The 17,598-nt window shown below is 40.7% G+C and overlaps 1 protein-coding gene across 1 annotated transcript; it reads right to left on the reverse strand.

The window, feature by feature from the left end:
- Positions 1–6,026: 6,026 nt before the first annotated feature.
- ch25hl3 (cholesterol 25-hydroxylase like 3) lies at positions 6,027–14,426 on the reverse strand. The gene is made up of 2 exons (XM_039802066.1): positions 13,581–14,426; positions 6,027–6,589 (listed from the first exon to the last, which is right to left on the reverse strand). Exons 1-2 carry the CDS (start codon positions 14,015–14,017, stop codon positions 6,214–6,216), a joined length of 813 nt encoding a protein of 270 aa, XP_039658000.1. The 5' UTR covers positions 14,018–14,426; the 3' UTR covers positions 6,027–6,213.
- Positions 14,427–17,598: the final 3,172 nt, after the last annotated feature.

A 17,598-nucleotide genomic window follows, 5' to 3' on the forward strand; every position in this document is an offset into this window, starting at 1 on the left:
CCCCTCCTCCCCAGACTCGAAGTTAACGGAGGTTGCCAGGCTGAGACCACAGCATCCACAACAATGTTGCTGGACGCTAGTCTCACATAGCCAGACATTACTTCACCGCACAGCGGAGTAGCTAACGTTAGATACTGACTATATTATCATAGAAGCCCGTGCTCATACGGAGCTCTGTAGGCTACCCAACTGACAGACACACTTTAACGGCTTAGAATTACGATAGGAACTACTAAAAACACAACAACCTCGCCGTCCTCTCCACTCGACGGACAGACACACTTCCTAAGCTTAGAATTACGGTATGAAATTCTACAAATAACACTACCGTCCTCTCCACCTGACTGAACACACTTTATTGGCTTAGAATTACGGCAACAATAGCTAAACACACTGCAAACTCATGGTCTTCTCTTCCCGATTTACAGCCCCCCCCCCTCTCTTGGCTTAAAATAACTCCCCGCTGTCGGCTACGGCCACTGAACAGGCTACATGTTGTAAACAGCCGTGGCCCGCTTGCCTGGTCCTCCGGTAACGTTAGCAGGGTTAGCATAGCGGCATTAGCCAGGACCAGTCGGGATCACTTTACTGGCTGTGTCTGAATTCATTTTTGCGAGTAACCAACTCAGGTACTCTAGCTATATAATTCAATGGGAGTACACAAATGCTGAAATGACATAAAATGCCCATCACTTGTAGCCCTGATAAATTAGCCTGAAGCTAATGCTTACCTGTTCAGGAGGAAATTAGCCAACTCTGCGTCCTTTTTATTTGGGCTCTAAGCTGTCTCCATCTTTCAAATACATCTCCAATATTTACCCAGGTTTGTAACATCTCTGGTCATGCAACTGTTAGAAACATGCCAGGGTGTTTCAGGTCGGGTAGAATCTATCTCCGTTGATCCTGTTCGTTTGTTTGCTGCTTTCATGACTGTACTAACGTTACAGCTGTAGCGCGCTGGGTTTACGTGTTTACAGGTATATGTGGCAACCCGGCCTGGCTGTCAAACTGGGCAGTTGATAACAACACACAGATCAAAACACAAACAGAGGAGAAAATACTGGAATTAGCATTGTTGTCAGAAAAGACAGTATTTCAACTTAGCATGTTTCCTTAAAGTGCCCATATTATGAAAAAAACACTTTTTCTGGGATTTGGGGTGTTCTTTTGTGTCTCTGGTGCTTCCACACACATACAAACTTTGAAAAAAATCCATCCATGCTGTTTTGAGTGAGATACGGTTTCTGAATGTGTCCTGCCTTCAGTCTCCTAGTGAGCTGTTCAAAATCGGCCTCGGACTGTGACGTCACAGTGAGCTGGCTAACCACAACCGTTAGCTCGTAGCGTTAGCCGGCTAATGCTAGCTTTAGCCGGCTAACGCTAGCATGCTACGTCGTTCTCAATAGCAAAGCACTGCTACAACACACACAAGTTCACCATAATCTACAAAAGAACTACTTACATGTGCGCCCTCATTTAGAAGTCTCCCAGCTAATCCTGCCTTGTAACTGACCAAAGTTGGAGAAACAGGCTTTCTTTTACTGTCTCTAGAGTTAGCTAGCTGACATGCTCTACATTTGAGCTACTACGCATGTGCGAGTGCAATCAAAGATAGTACAGAAGAAGAAGATGAAAAGAGGTCTCACTCTGTAGCTAAAACAGAAACCAGGTGAAAAGAGGATCTACAGCAGTGAGAGAGAGCTGTGCAGTGCAACAACAATATGGTGTTTTTTGAAAATTAAACCATGTAAACCTATTCTGGTAAAACCTTAAAATACAGTTATGAACCTGAAAATGAGCATAATATGGGCGCTTTAATATCTGATGACGCATTGGGGTCATTTTTGGATTTATTACAGTAAATATATTATATATTGGACCTTTAATTAGCGTTATATCAACTAATTTGGCAATGGCTTAAATGTAGGGGACGTTCATTAATATAAAAAAAGTTACGCACTAAAGCTTTAACTAGTCGTTTTGGTGCCTAAACTTAAAGGTGCTCTAAGCGATGTGACGCGTCTTTTAGGCTACAACATTTTTTGTCACATACAGCAAAGCTAGCTGCCTGTCCCCTGAACACACTGTAAAAAACACGGTCTCTGTAGACAGCCCAGGGGGAGGGGAAGGGATGAGGAGGAGGGAGGGGCGAGCTCATACCTGTCAAGTTTTGGATTTGAAAATAAGGGAAATTTTCTGGCGCCCACCGCGAGCAGTCCCACCACCCCAACCAAGCTCCAGTATCCCTTACATTTTAAGACAGGTGTACAAGAAAGCTAAAATCACCACTTGATGCAGAATGCTGAAAACATTTACAATTTATAACATTGCTTGTTATTTTCATTCCACACATTCTTTTCATTTCATATTGCTTTTCTTTTACGTTTTTCTTTTCATTTCACATAACTTTTTTTACTCTTTTAGTGAGTTATTTTACAAATTTGTTGCAGACTTTGCATTCTTAAAGATTGTTTTGGAAGGAGTGTATTTGTGGGCTGGGCCAGAGCGGTTAATTTTACATGAGAGTAGAGCGCAAACAGTTCTGTTGTCTAACGTCATCCTATTCTCTGTAACAATCTTTTGTACCATGCTAAACACCCTTTCTGAACTTGCATTGTTATGGGGAATGCATAGTAAAGCCTTCATAAGTTTTGGCAGCGCACCGTCTCTGTCGTAGCGTCCATCATCTGTCTCTGTTTTTTTTTCTTTTTTTCCCCCGCGTTGTCACTCATCATCTGACCTCACACACTAACCTTGCGACAACTGCCACCTACAGTACCTGTAGTAGGCTACTGCAGGTGGCAATTATCGCGAGGCTAGTGACAGAGCTCAGATTGGGAATGTTTGTTTTTTTTTGCTCCGCTGGGGGCCCGGGGTATTCTTATTTTTTAATAACGCAGGTTAAAATACGGGAGATTTACGGGAAAATACTAATACGGGAGGACGGCGGGAAAGAAGAGTAAAATACGGGACTTTCCCGGCCAAAACGGGATACTTGACAGGTATGGGCGAGCTAGCCTCCGTTTTGTTTGACAATACTTTGAACGTCAACAAGAAGTAAGGTCACCCAACATCGCTTAGAGCACCTTTAACTGTTGGCACCGCATGCCATCACTTTTTATTCGGCTGTACCCAACTGCAACAGCCGCTAAAAATTAAGGCAAGTCACGGTGCTCTGTAGCCGACTCACAGCAACCTTTTGTCGGCTACATTTAACTGTAAAGGCCGCTAAACTTGTCACGTGACCAGCCAGCGGTTGCCTAATTTCGTACAATATCATACAAACCCATCCATGTGAATGCATTGCATTATTACATGTTACAAATCATCAAAAAGACACTTGCTTATTTCTAAAGTTAATTATGTATATATAAACGTATTATCTCTAACCAAGTATTGCGTTTGGCTCAACATGGGGAGCCAAATGTTAAGTGTCATATCTGACTGTGATAAAGTGTAGAAGGCTTGAGCAATCTGGAGCTCTTCGCTATCTTTCTTTCATGTTAACACGGCATGATAGCCAAAGAAGAGGTACCTAGAAATCATCTGGCATGACCCATGAATTCTGTAAAAAAAACAAAAAAAACTGAGGATTCTGTTATCCTTGTTGGATTTTAAATGTACTGATGGCAATGTCTCTTCTGTGAAACAAAATGAAAAAAGTTCAAACTGCGAAAAGTGACTAAGAGGCTTCTCATTGTTAAAAACATGTGGTTTGGATTACTCAGTCAAATCCACATGGGACCAGTTTACAGAAAGTCAGAAAGACAGATGAGAGGCCCAGGGAATAAAAACCACTAACACAGTAGAAACCAAAAACGTGAGACGGACAACAAAACACCAAAGCATTGATTATAAGAATCTTGTATGTACAGATTCTTTACATACATGATATATGTATACATACTCTGAAAACATGGTACAAATTAAACAACAGTTTTGGCTCAAAAAGGAATGTTCATCTTAAATATTTACATTATTCTTACATTGTGGACAGTTCCACTGAAATATTCAGCTTTTACACGGATTAAATTGGTGCCCTGCCATACAAAACCGTTTTTACTTGCATTTTTTGAAATCTGTTAGGTCCATATGTGTTTGTGTTATGTGTGAATGTGAAAATGAACTGTTACCTCCTTTGTCAGCTCTAGCCACTGAAGAGAAATAATCAGAGAAATCGGGCCAATTACAAAAGCTGGTCAGTCTGACGTGGTGTTGCCTGAGCTCATTACTATTCATGAGCTCACCCAGTTGCGCTGGGTAAAGGATTCTGACAGCCAGGCTCTCATTGGCTAGGTGTTAGCCAATCAGATTCAAACAGCTTAGCTTGTTGAATATTAATGAGAACTGGCAGAAATCAAGCTGAGTCGTCCTGCTGGCTTTCTATACCACGCTAGAATGGCTTGAAACAAGGTAACCAAGGCATTTTGTCCACAAAAAATGTCACAGAGTCCATGGTAGAACTTCAGACATTACCACAAAGTAATGAAATAGGTGTGGCAGGGCACCTTTAAAGACTTACTTTACCTTTCATAATAAACGACAGGCTGATAATTTAGTGTTCTTAAAGAAATAGTTTGTGCTTTTGGGAAATAGATGAGAAGATTGACGGCACTCCTATTTGACAGTGGCATCAAACTTTCTGTCCTTTCACCAGTTTGTGAAGTAACCTGGCATGAGTGAATATCAGCCGACATCCACTCACATTCGTAGTTTTCCTTTTAACTACACTCATGATCAGCATTGATCAAAACAAATCTGTAATGTATTATCTGCCTTACGCCTACAAAAATATATATCCATCCAAAAACACTCCCATGTCACAAGGGCAAATCAGTTGCACATTATTTCGAGCATTTGTTCATTGTTTGAGTGTCCTGATTTATTGTGTCATCCCCACGCTCTCCTCATCTCGTGCTGCATTCATGATACAGAACAGCTGAACAGATGAGCGCTAAAATGCCAATTGGTTTTCACAATGTAAATACTTGACCTGAACATGATGCTTGTCCATAATCTTTGTGAATTCTGAGATCATTGACAAGGAAACAGGGTGTCTAGTCTTGTTAAGGGAATTACACAGATTTCAGGCACTTGAATTATAAATTGCACTTTGTAGTCACGACTCTCAAAATGTCTTAATACTGTAGGGTGTGTGACTGAAATGGCAATGGTCGGGTCGATTTGCTGTAAACTGTGGGATGACGTAACCCTCACAAAGTGTGTCTAGGGTTGCAACCAACGATTATTTTCTCTATCGAGTCATCTGTCGATCATTTTCTCGATTAATCGTAGGGCTTTAAAAAGTCAGAAAATAGCAAAAAATGTCCATTCCAGTTTTTCAAAGTCCAAGGTGATGTCTTTAAATGTCTTTGTTTATTCAGTCCAAGATATTCAGTTTAATATGATAAAAAAAAACACAGAAAAAAGCAGGAAATCTCAATATCTGAGAGGCTGAAAACAAGCATTTTCTGTGCGTATGAAAAGGTGATGAGCAACGACCAAAATCTACAGAAAATATCCTTCAGTGCATCGTGACAGCTTTGCTGGAACCTGAGCAATCCCCAGTTTGACACATCAGGCTTTTCCCTAGCATTTTACGGCCTAGGTGCAGCACCCGAGCCGTATTGGGCACCACCTGAGCCAAATGAATGTAACTAAATGACTTTTCTCAGATCTAATGATTGTAGTTGGTAGTGTTCTCTGTCTGTTTTGCACATAAATGAAGCATGACATATAAACTATCACCCAATTCTGTGTTACATCTTCTTAGCCAACTTCATTCCAACTTATTACTGTTAATTTTACACTTATTTTTGGATTTCATAGTGAAAAAGCCTAATTCATATTAAATTATACCTTATATTTGAGTAAAACCCCCCGGAAATTATGAATAATTTTGACTAATAGTTAAGATCAGGGAAACGTATGTTGATAGATATTCACAGCCTGTTTGGTTTATGGTCTCATATATATATATATATATATATATATATATATATATATATATATATATGAGACCATATACATGTAAACTTTGAAAACAGGTCAAGGACAAGGACAACAGGAGGGTTAAGCTCTTTAGTGCTAGTTATTACCTGCTCTAGCTTTTCCAAGGTTTTAGACACAGATATGAAAATGATGATGCTCCCAAAAAAAATATAAGTCTTCTACAAGCCTAGGGAAGACACTTCATATGTGCAACAGTTTTTGTCACTCCGGATGTGAACGCTTCACCGGAGCACAGAATGTGCCAAAGAGGAGGTCCCAGTGGGTGAAGTAGGGGGCGTAGTTGACGCTGAGGAGAGTATGGTGGGCTTGGTGGCAGCGGGCTCCTCCCAGACCGGGCAGCAGCCTGTGCAGAGCCAGGGGCAGGTCATAGCCGCAGTGGACCTCCACCGCCAGCCAGCTGTTGATGAGGTGGAAGAAGGCTTCGCTCAGCGGGTGGCAGCCCAGCACCCAGGCGCTGCTCAGAGCCAGCAGCAGCAGAGACAGCAGCTCGCCCGAGTTACTGTCCTGGGCAGCCAGAGCAAAGGGGATGTGGTGCCGGTGGTGCAGCTGGTGGATGTTGCGGTAGAGCCAGGGAAACCTGATGTGAAACACACAAACAGATGTCTCTGCTTACATTCCCTCGGTTATGGATAATCACTGCAATCTGTCATTCTGTTATCATGTCTATGATTCTGTATTTGGACGTTGCTGCTTGTCGTTGTCGTGTGTGTTGGGTATGTCAATTGTTCTTTTATACGCCACCTTAGGGCTTCTTTGTACAGCACTGCACAGCTTAAGCTGTGTTTAAATGGTGCTCTGGAAATAAACTTTACTTACTCACTTACAAGATTCCCGGAATGGGATAACGTCAGTTTTTACTAAAAGTGAAACTAAAAACGAAAATAAGCAGTGAGACATATTGTTGGCAAACTGAAGCTAAATAAAAACTAAAGTCACAATCTAAAATGATATTGCCTGGTTAAAAAAAAAAAAAATATATAATAAATACAAATAAAAATGTATGTCTTATAGCTATATCACTACCTAAAAAAGGAGACAGCGTGAATTTTCGTCAACTCTCATGACATTAAAACACAGAAATTGAACAGACTTTACATTTCAAGAGATGGCGCTGTGCCACAAATGCATCACATCAGACACTTAAGAACCGTTTAGGATTAAAGGAGAGCTATTATAGCTATTATATACTGTTTTAAGCTTTATACTTGTATTTTGTGTTTCTACTGGAACATGTTTTCATGCTTTAATGTTTAAGAAACACTATTTTTCTCATACTGCCCGTGACTGCTGCACCTGTATTGACCCTCTGTCTGAGACGCTATGTTGGAGTGCTTGTCTCTTAAAGCCCCCCCTCCCGAAAAAGTAAAGTCTGCTCTGATTGGCCAGCTTTTCCGGATCTCTGGAGTCTCTGCATCTGTCTTCTGCTGTCGCTGTCTCTGTACAGCAGTGTTGCCAACTTTCTCGCTAGATTTAGCGATTCTTTAGACCCTCTTAGCCATAGATATATATAAAGGCTAGATGTCTTACGGCGGAGTCTCTAACGTCATCACCGGCGGCCATCTTGTCCCATCAAGCTTTCTGGCGTGCTCTGTGGTACCTGATGTAAGGTGAGTGATCTGCACGAACACAAATACTCTTATCTCGCTGAAATCTTGACGGATTTACAAACGGTTTGGTTTCTTACAAACGTTATTAACGTTGCTATAATTCTGGATGCTTGAAATTGCAGCTTTTCTTTTCGAAAAACTACTTAATCGTGCAGCATAGTTGTGTATCACTACTACTTGCGCAAGTTATCAAGGCTGAGACCACAATCGAGCTGTTAAATTATATAGGTTTTACTGACACCATTAACGATTTTATGACAACTAATCTTTTGTCTAAATTACAATCTTTGTGGATGTGGTTGTAGGTATTAGCTGGCTAATAATAAGAAGTTGTGAGTGTGGTTGTAGTTATTAGCCTAGCTGGCTAATAACAAGAAGCTAACGTTACAGTTCAGCTGCCACCCAGCAATTTTACATCAGTGGGAGGGGCATAATTGCTCTTTCTTTTCAATATAACTTAAGTTGCACATGATTTCCAATTGGTTTAGTTTGTTAAAAACATCTTACATTATGATACAGGAAATTGCTGTCTTTATAAGAGAAGATGCCAGACTTTTGTGTAGCCTACGGATGCTCCAATTGCTGGAGTCTCAAAACGAGAGAGATATGACAATATTATGATGATATTTGGGATAATCGTTAGTTACTTAGCTAGTGGATGTATCTACAATACAGGTCCTGTTACACAGGAACAGAGGGGCTATGACATAATGGTATTACAAGATTGTTGTTGACACAAGGCTTTTTAGAAGTTTGTTTACACAATCGCTGAATGTTTCTTTTGGACACCTTTTTATAGCTAGTTTAGTGTGGTTGTCTTATTCTAAAGTACATACATGCATACATGATGCATACATGCACACATGCATACATACAATTACCCCAAACATATGATAATTTAGGTGTGTATTTTTGTCCTTACCGTTAATGTTGAAAGAAGGAAAAAAGGGTTGGAAATGTTGACAGTAATTTATATATCTGGGTACATTTCTCACATTTTTAAGGTTTCCCAAAACCGTAAAGATGAGGAGGCAGTGGGAACTTGCCCTAAGAAGGGACGGTTTTGTTGCCTCTGACAGGACACTGCTCTGCAGCGAGCACTTCAGGAGTGAGGACTTTGACAGAACGGGGCAGAATGTCTGGCTTAAAGATGGTGCCGTGCCAACCATTTTCAACTTTCCAGCTCATCTTCAAAGGGTATGTGTATCATTGACCAACAATAATTCAAGGTGTATAAGATTGATATATCAATATGTGATTAAATGTCACTTTAGTTTTTGTTACTGCAAGTTATATAATGTGTTGTTTATTACAGCACATTTTAGACACTCAGAATGTCTTTACTTATGTCCTATAGTCTCTAAAAGTAGAACAGGAGCCAGAGCCTTCAGCTACTAAGCTCCTCTCCTGTGGAACCAGCTTCCACAGGAAGACACCCTCTCCACATTCAAGAGTAGGCTTAAGACGTTCCTATTTGATAAAGCTTATAGTTAGGGTTGGATCAGGTGAGTCCTTAGTTATGCTTCTATATGCCTAGACTATCGGGGGATTTCCCATGGTGCACTGAGCTCCTCTCTTCCTCTCTCTCTCTGCACACATTCATGTCCAATTAATGCATGTTACTAACTCCACTTCTTCCCCAGAGTTCTTGTGTTTTCTCGTCTTTCAGGTTCTCATCGATCCTAGTGGAGCCTCCTGCCGTGGTCCTGCTTGACTGCCATTGCCAGTACTGTTGTTGCCGTGCACCTGTCTGTCTCTCTCTCTGTCTCTCTGTGTCTCTCTCTTTCTCTCTCTCTCTGTCTCTCTCTCTCTCACCCCAACTGGTCACGACCACCCATTTAGAGCCTTGCTCATGGTGGCACTGTTTGGTCTCTGTAAATAATGTTATAAGGAGTTCGCTCTAGACCTGCTCTATTTGAAAAGTGTCCTGAGATAACTTTTGTTATGTTTGTTATGATGAATTGGCGCTATACAAATAAAATTGAATTGAATTGAAATGAATTGAATTTTTTATCTCTATCCTCCATGTGTATACCTCCACAGTAGTGTAGTTCTCTCTACAGGGTGGGGATTTCAACATGCAGCATTTCTTTATGTATATTTGTAAAGGGAAATCTTGTACCTATTTTTTATTGCAAATAAATGTCACTTTTATAAATGTTTAAACTTGTTTAAAATAAACATGTAATAATTAAAATGATTTTATTATATTAGTAATATTCATATTATAAAAGTATGTATGTATATGTGTATATATATGTGTGTATGTATATATATGTATGTATGTGTATATATATATATCATGTTGCCATTCTGTACACTGAGTTTTAGTAGCCTATATATTGATTTAACATAAATACCCTGTGCGTGTGTATATTCATTGCACCTATCTGTTCTGTGTAATGTTATTTTCATATGGAAGTCCATGGTTATAATTGTTCATAAGCAGGCCTATGCAGTGTCATAACTACATCTCTGACGTTTATAGCAAACAAAACCGTTTGAAAATCGGTAGAAAATTGATCATGTTATGGTTATTTAAAAAGTACATGCACCATTAAAACACAATGTTACGAGTGAGCAAGCTGACTGTGGCAAGATGGCAGTGAATAACATTGGCAGCCAAGATTACATCTTTTCCTGGAGTTAGCATGTAGCTACATGTTAGCAGTGGACTGTAACGGAGTACAGCAACACTTTCTACCGTGAAAAATCCCCAATAAAGGCTTCTAAACCAAAAACTACACAGACATGTTTCAGCAGGAATGTGACCTGAAATAGAGGAGAAAATTAGCCTGGCTGACACCAGACCCTTCTCAGTTGTGACTGAGAGTGGGTCTGGGAAAGCTTCATTGACAGTTCATTTCCAAAGGGGCGTCACCAACGGATGCCACTCAAATGCCTCTGGGCGCAATCCTTCAACCAATCAGACCAACGATCCGCTTTTCACATCCAATATCCAACAAAAAAAAAAATTGATTCTGGCTTTTGGTGTAGTCCCTCCACGCCCTACTTTCTCCTTGCATGTGTTGCATATTGCAAACTTGTTATCTTCTGCACACACGCTGAAGAATTTCCAAACAGCTGACATGTTGCAGGTTAATTCACGAGGGTCCCTACATGTGCGAGAATAGCGCGGACACACGCTTCACACCGCAAGCTGGTACGCACACACACACGGCGGAGAAGTTGAGAGAAAGGAAAAAGAGACAGAGTCCGTGTGTGCGTGCGTCCTTGAGAAGGGAACTGTAACTCGTATAACTTCTGTTGTCACTTAATTGTAGTATTGACCTGCATGGAATCGGCATATGTCAGACTGACCTGCGGGTCGCCGAGCACGTGAAGCACGGCTTCGGTAGCCGTCATGTTGAATGTAAACAAAAAGCTGCTATCCTCGTCGCGTAAAGCGGTTGTGATTATTGTAGAGCCCGCCTCAGCGGTTGTGATTGGTGCCTCAATTTTGAGGACATTGGAAATGGGTTTGAATGGGCTCTTCGCCAGACTGACTTGCAGAGCAAATCTCAAATTTGCCGGAAGTTCGTCAGGGTTTACCCAGGCTAGGAGAAAATAGATATGACAGAAAATACAGAGAGAAAAAAATAATAGGTCTCCTTTAAACATTAAATATTAAGGCCATTCTCCTACCATGTATTTTGTATGTAGCCTATATGTAGCTACATGCTTCTCAGACATTATACCTGGATCTAACAAAAGCAAACTTCTTAATTGAAATTCTTAATTGAAAATTCTAAACTAATCTAAACTTGGCCTGATGATGTAATAGTGATTTAAAATTTTGAGCACTGTGTGACAAAGTAGGGCAGTGGAATTTGAAAGACGTGACAATTTAACCCTCCCAAGAGTGTTAAAGGAGGATCCACATTCGTTGCCTTATGGGAAATGTCGACGACGGTTCACTTACGGGGTAGTTCCAGTTCTAATTAATGACAAGGCGCATTCGCCTTGTCATTAATTAGAATTCCTCATGGGGCCATAAGGCGTCAACATTTTACAAAAGCACAATTTATTTAACTAGTAGCATATGTGACAATTTGAGATTCATTTGGCAGAGAGACCTTGATTGTGCAATTGACATGGATACATGGGAACAGATTATGACTAATAATGGTAAATATATCAAGGAAGCTAGGGGGAAATTGATTTAGTATAAAATATTGCTACTAATATACTACTGGACACCAAATAGGCTTTTCAAAATAGGACTAATAAGTACCAACACATGTTGGAAATGTAAAACAGAGATGGGCACCTTTTTGCATCTCATTTGGGAATGCTCTATGGTCAAACCATTTTGGCATAACATATTGGAATTCTTAGGGACATGGGCAGGAGTAACCATGCCAATATCTCCAAGACTATACTACATTGAGACACTGGAAATCACCCATAAACCCAACAATGCAGGAGTGGAAACTCATCATAAGTGAGACAGCATCATATGAGGTTATGCTGGCTAGGATAAGGGCCCAAGAGCCTGAGACTCTAGGGATTTGGGATTACTTTATGGTCCACCTGACCTCTAACTAGTAGCCTGATTATGGGACTGTAACCGGATTTTTATGCCATCTCTATTTAATTTACTGATATTTTTGTTTGATTGTTTTATTTAGCTAATACTACTGTACTTTCTGTCTGCTAAGCTTGTACATTTTTCATTTTTCACACTCCTTGTTACCAGGATAATTTATGCTTTATCTGACCTCTTCGTCTTATTTGTCTTCTGTAAGATGTACCATATGAGCTGTTGTTTGTCGTATTTGCAAATCAAAATTTAAACTACAAAAAAAGAATTCCTCATGGGGGACACAGAAACGCACTATAGCTTTAAAGTAGTGCTGTCGCGATTAAAATATTTAATCTCAATTAATCGCATTAATGTCATAGTTAACTCGCAATTAATCGCACATTTTTATCTATTTTAAATGTCCCTTGATTTCTTTTTGTCCCATAATTTTTTCTCATTTTAATGCTCTTATCAACATGATACGATACTTTTAAAACGGTGCATGAACCGAAAGATATATATTTAAAAAAGGAACACCTTGTTCAATTGTATTTGTCTGTTCTGTATGTTCAAAAATATAAAACAAAAAAAAGTTGATCTACAAAAAAAGGAGCACAAAACGGTGAAAACAACCACTGGATGGGAAAAGGGTATTTTACAATTAATGATCTAACATCCATTTTCGTAGCATCAGAAAGAAGCGCAGGCATCTAAGTGGCACCTAAATAAGGCACCAAAATCCGCGTTGCTATTTGGTCCAGTAGATAACGGTCATTAAGGCACCGGTGCCGTATTAGCACCGGGTCTCGGACCCAATTCAAAATGGCGATTTTCGGCGAAAAGCGACTAGTTTGCAGGTATGTACTACTCTTTGGCCGGCTCGCAAGCAAGTGCAAACAAGTGTGTGCAGCGTGCATGTTGTTCTGTTTCCGGTCTAGCTAGATCCGGTGCGGTGTTGTAGTTTTTCTAACGTTACTAGTTGTTGCAACAGCATGTGAAAAAACTACGAAGTTTGCTGAGCCAAAAAGAACGTTAATCTCGCGATAAAAAAATGTACGCCGTTAAAATGGGTTTGCGTTAACGCCGTTAATAACGCGTTTAACTGACAGCACTACTTTAAAGATTTAAATTTTCACTGTAAATGCATATCGGTTTTAATTACTAATAATCTGTATTGGTATCGGCCTTGAAAAAAACTGTATTGGTCGATCCCTAATATATATATATGTATTCCTGTTTGCAAACTGCTTTCTTGTCAAACAAATGTATTTATTGAATAAAAAAAAACGTAAATATCTGATCAGATTAGACTTTATTGAGCTCTGAGTAAAATAAATTGAAAAAAGTATAATGAGAGGTGCCCCTTTTTCACCTGAAAAACTGTCCCCCAAAATGTCTGTGCACGTCCCTGCTTGACATGGGTGCAGACAGCTTACCTGTGCATGCAGACGTGCCACATAAAGAAGAGCGTGTCAAACAGCAGTAAACACGCAAAGACTTCCACGAAGAGCTGCCAGCAGGATGGAGCCAGCTCCGGCACTGCGGGGCTCCGCACCGTGTGAAACAGCGCGGTGGCGGGGAGGACGGTGGTCAGGTATCGGTACAGCACCCTCCGAAAACAGCCAACCCAGCGGCGGAGAGGCGGCGGCGGACCCGAGCCTGCGGTGATCCTCCACGAGCGGACCCGCTGGCAGACGCTTCCCAGCGCGTCCAGCGCGAGGAAAGGTGCGCAGAGCAGCACGTGCGTCACGAAGGCGTAGAGCGCGGGCAGGTAAGGGGAGAGCAGGACTTCCTCCCGGCCCGCTCTCACGCGCTCCCACAGCCCCTGGAGGAGAGGCGCCGCCTCTCCATGCCCTGAGCAGGGCACACTCATCCCGACTCGCCCCTCACCATCTACTGTCTACTATCTTCTTTTAGCGCGGGTATCACCAATTCTTACAAAATAATAAAAATGTTGCAACAATGCAGCAGTTTGTTTGACAACTGTAACGCTATTATCCCCATGTGATTTTAAATGACTTCCCTTTGATCGGTCCTGGATAAACTCTCCTAGGCTACATATTCAGGGGAAAGAAAGGTAAGTTAGGTGGTTTTCCTCCGCTTCTTCCTGGAGGCGAGTGGTGATGTTCCTGCTCAGGTTTTCTCACTATACGGTGGAGGGGGGGGGAGGAGCCCCAGATCCGATTTCTTTCCAATTTCTTTTTTAATGTTGACGCAAGCAGTAGGTAAATGTATAATTCCCCTCATGGTCGCATTCAGTTAATTACAAACTACAACCATTTAGCCTTCGTAAAGTTGGCTGAGGGAAACGCAGGGGGTTTCTGGGAGAGGACTGTCAGATGACTATTCTATTCAGAGACGTGTGAGGGTGATTGTGACCCGACACATTTACTTATTACATTGCTGGCTGCAGATAGTGCTCGTAGAAGAAAATGAATTACCTAACAGTTTTAGTCTCATTTTATCCTGATATCCTCGACTGATTAAGTTCCCATTGCTTTACCTGATCAACAACTTTTAGTGTCTCCTGATTTAATAAAAGTGCTCATATTATGCTTTTTGTCTTTTCCCCTTTCCTTTAATGTGTTATATATCTTTTTTTGTGCACGTTATAGGTTTACAAAGTGAAAAAGCCCAAAGTCCCCCCCCAAAGGGACTTACCATCTCCAACAGAAAACACTGTTCACAAACTGCTCCAAACAGCTCTGTTGTAGTCCAGCCTTTACTTCAGAGACAAACGTGGGTCACTTTGTAACACACGTTATAATGCTCGCCTAGCTGCTAGCGTGGCACGCCCTCATACTCTGCTTCTGATTGGCTAGTAGTCAGAGATGGGAAGTAACGAAGTACAAATACTTCGTTACTGTACTTAAGTAGATTTTTCGGATATTTCTACTTTACTTTACTATTTTTTTTTGTGGCGACTTTTTACTTTTACTCCTTACATTTTAACACGAATATCGGTACTTTCTACTCCTTACATTTAAAAAATTGGCTCGTTACTTTAGTTTTGTACAAGAGGTCGTAATGTCGGAGAATAGCGCGGACGCATAAAAAAATGTGAGAAAAAGAGACTGCTGTCCGGAGGATAATCAGTTGAGATGGTGTGTGTGCGTCCTTGAGAACTGTAAGTCGTATAACTTATGTTGTCAGTTCATTTAAGCCTGTTGTTGTATTGGTCTATAGTTCCTGCACAGTTAAAGTAGGTTAGCTAGTGATTTAGTTGTTTGTGTTCTTCACCTGTTAGCTAGGTTTCACGTTGCTTGTAAAGCATCAAAAGAAAGAAGTTGTCTCTGTCCGTGTTTTACAGCCCCCCCATGGGGGGGGGGGGCGCGAAGTTTGAAACCAGCATCAGCTATAAATACGGTCCTAATCTAGTCCTCACTAGCAAGTTTCAAATAATTTCACTGGAGTTACCGTTATTATTTTTCACGTGATCAATACCGAATTCAATCTAATTGGATGGGAATATACTGTAGGCTACATTGCATGTAACGCACCACTACAAGACGACTCGACAGATTCGGCCGCATTCTGCATTCATTTGCGGCAAATAATTGCAGCTTGATGGTGGTAACGTTAGCACTAGTAGTATGGACGGCGACATGATTGAAAATGAAGAAAACAGAGATCCCAGAGATTAGGCAGACAAGCAGCAAGACATTCCCAACCATCCCTGGCCTTATCTGAGAGAGATGTTTGAGATAGGCTAGGAGGCGTCAAGTATGACTCCTGGCCAATGTGCTGTGTAACTCTAAAAGTATGGGGAACTTCTTAATTAATCTATGTTTAGTAATTCATATTGTATCCTTTATTTTCTTTCTATATTTGAGCACACACACATACATGTAGATTCCTTTAAATGTTAAGTGGACGATTAAAAAAGAGAAACTGGATCTGTGAATTCTCACAGAATCACAATTGAATTCATATCTTGCTCAGTCAGAATCTTATTAAGCTGGAGTCCCAGTCTCTGTCACAATAATCATATATGTGATGTTTGGCAGACATCCATTTAAAATGTAGACAATGGCATATAAAGAGCCTGGTTTTTATGTCCACTGAAGTTTCTCATCTTGCACTCTAGTAACGTGTGTGGTCCAGGTAGCTTTGCATAAAAAGTGGTTGTCATTCGCAAGGCTACTTTTACTTTTATACTTTAAGTACATTTCAAAGCCTGTACTTTGTTACTTTTACTTAAGTAAAGAAGTTAAATCAGTACTTCTACTTTTACCAGAGTATTTTTTAACACAAGTATCTGTACTTCTACTTAAGTACGGGAAGTGAGTACTTTTGCCATCTCTGCTAGTAGTCCTTACCTAGGCACTGTCAGGGCACGCCCTCATACTCTGCTTCTGACTGGTTAGTAGTCCTTACCTAGGTACTGTCTGGGCACGCCCTCATACTCTGCTTCTGACTGGTTAGTAGTCCTTACCTAGCTACTGAGCATGTGCGACTCCCAACAAAGATGGAACAGAAGTGAGATGCCTCACTCTGTAGCTAAAACAGAGAGCTCAACACACAGGGTGAAAAGAGGAGCTGCAGCAATGTGCTGTACGACAAAAAGATGGTGTTTTTTGAAAATTAAACCATGTAAACCTATTCTGATATAACCTCTAAATACAATTATGAACCTGAAAATGAGCATAATATGAGCACTATATGTACTTTTAAGTACTGTATGTCTGCCTTTGCTTTAGTTTGGTGATAAAACAAAGCATTTGCTTGATCACTCTGAGTGAGACATTTTGTTTAGAGCCTAGGTTGGCTCCAACAGAAACTCACATCTTTACTAATCAAAGCTCTTTTGATTTGTTGAAGCCGACACAATTGAATCTATGCGATTCTACTCCGACGGACTTGTGAGTTGAACGTCTTCTCAGCTTTTGTTTATTCTGCGGTTTCCTGTGACCTTGTATAAAAACCGGTCTACAAACTCATTCTGGTCGGAGAGAATCCTACAGCTGCTCGTGAGCTTCTTGTGAGCATCTTTCTCATCTGAACCAGCCTGAAAAAACTCTTTTAAGTGCTGATTGGTGTTGGTTCACTCAACATCTGATGTGGTGTGCACATTTAAACACAGGATCCAGTGCCGTTTCCAAGGTTTTATTGTTGTCAATGCAGGGAAAAGGTGGTACACTGCAGGTTGTAGGTGAATAATGGATGATTTTGTCTTAACAAATAAATATATAAAGAAAATGTCACAGATCTAAATATTCTTGAACAATCAATCATAACAAATTAGGTTGGATTCAGCTTGTCTTACATCAGTAATGCATCCACAGTCTGCACTGCATCCATAATCTGTACTTGGTTTTTCTCTTAACTTTAAACAGGATTTCACTCTGATCTAACATAAACCAAACAATATACGTCAAACGTTCAGCCATTGTGACCAAAGATAAGTGTTACACAACGAAAAAGTCCATTTGACTCACATCACTACTCTATTGG

This window comes from Perca fluviatilis, chromosome 6 (genome assembly GCF_010015445.1).
Source record: "Perca fluviatilis chromosome 6, GENO_Pfluv_1.0, whole genome shotgun sequence".
Lineage (NCBI taxonomy): Eukaryota > Metazoa > Chordata > Actinopteri > Perciformes > Percidae > Perca > Perca fluviatilis.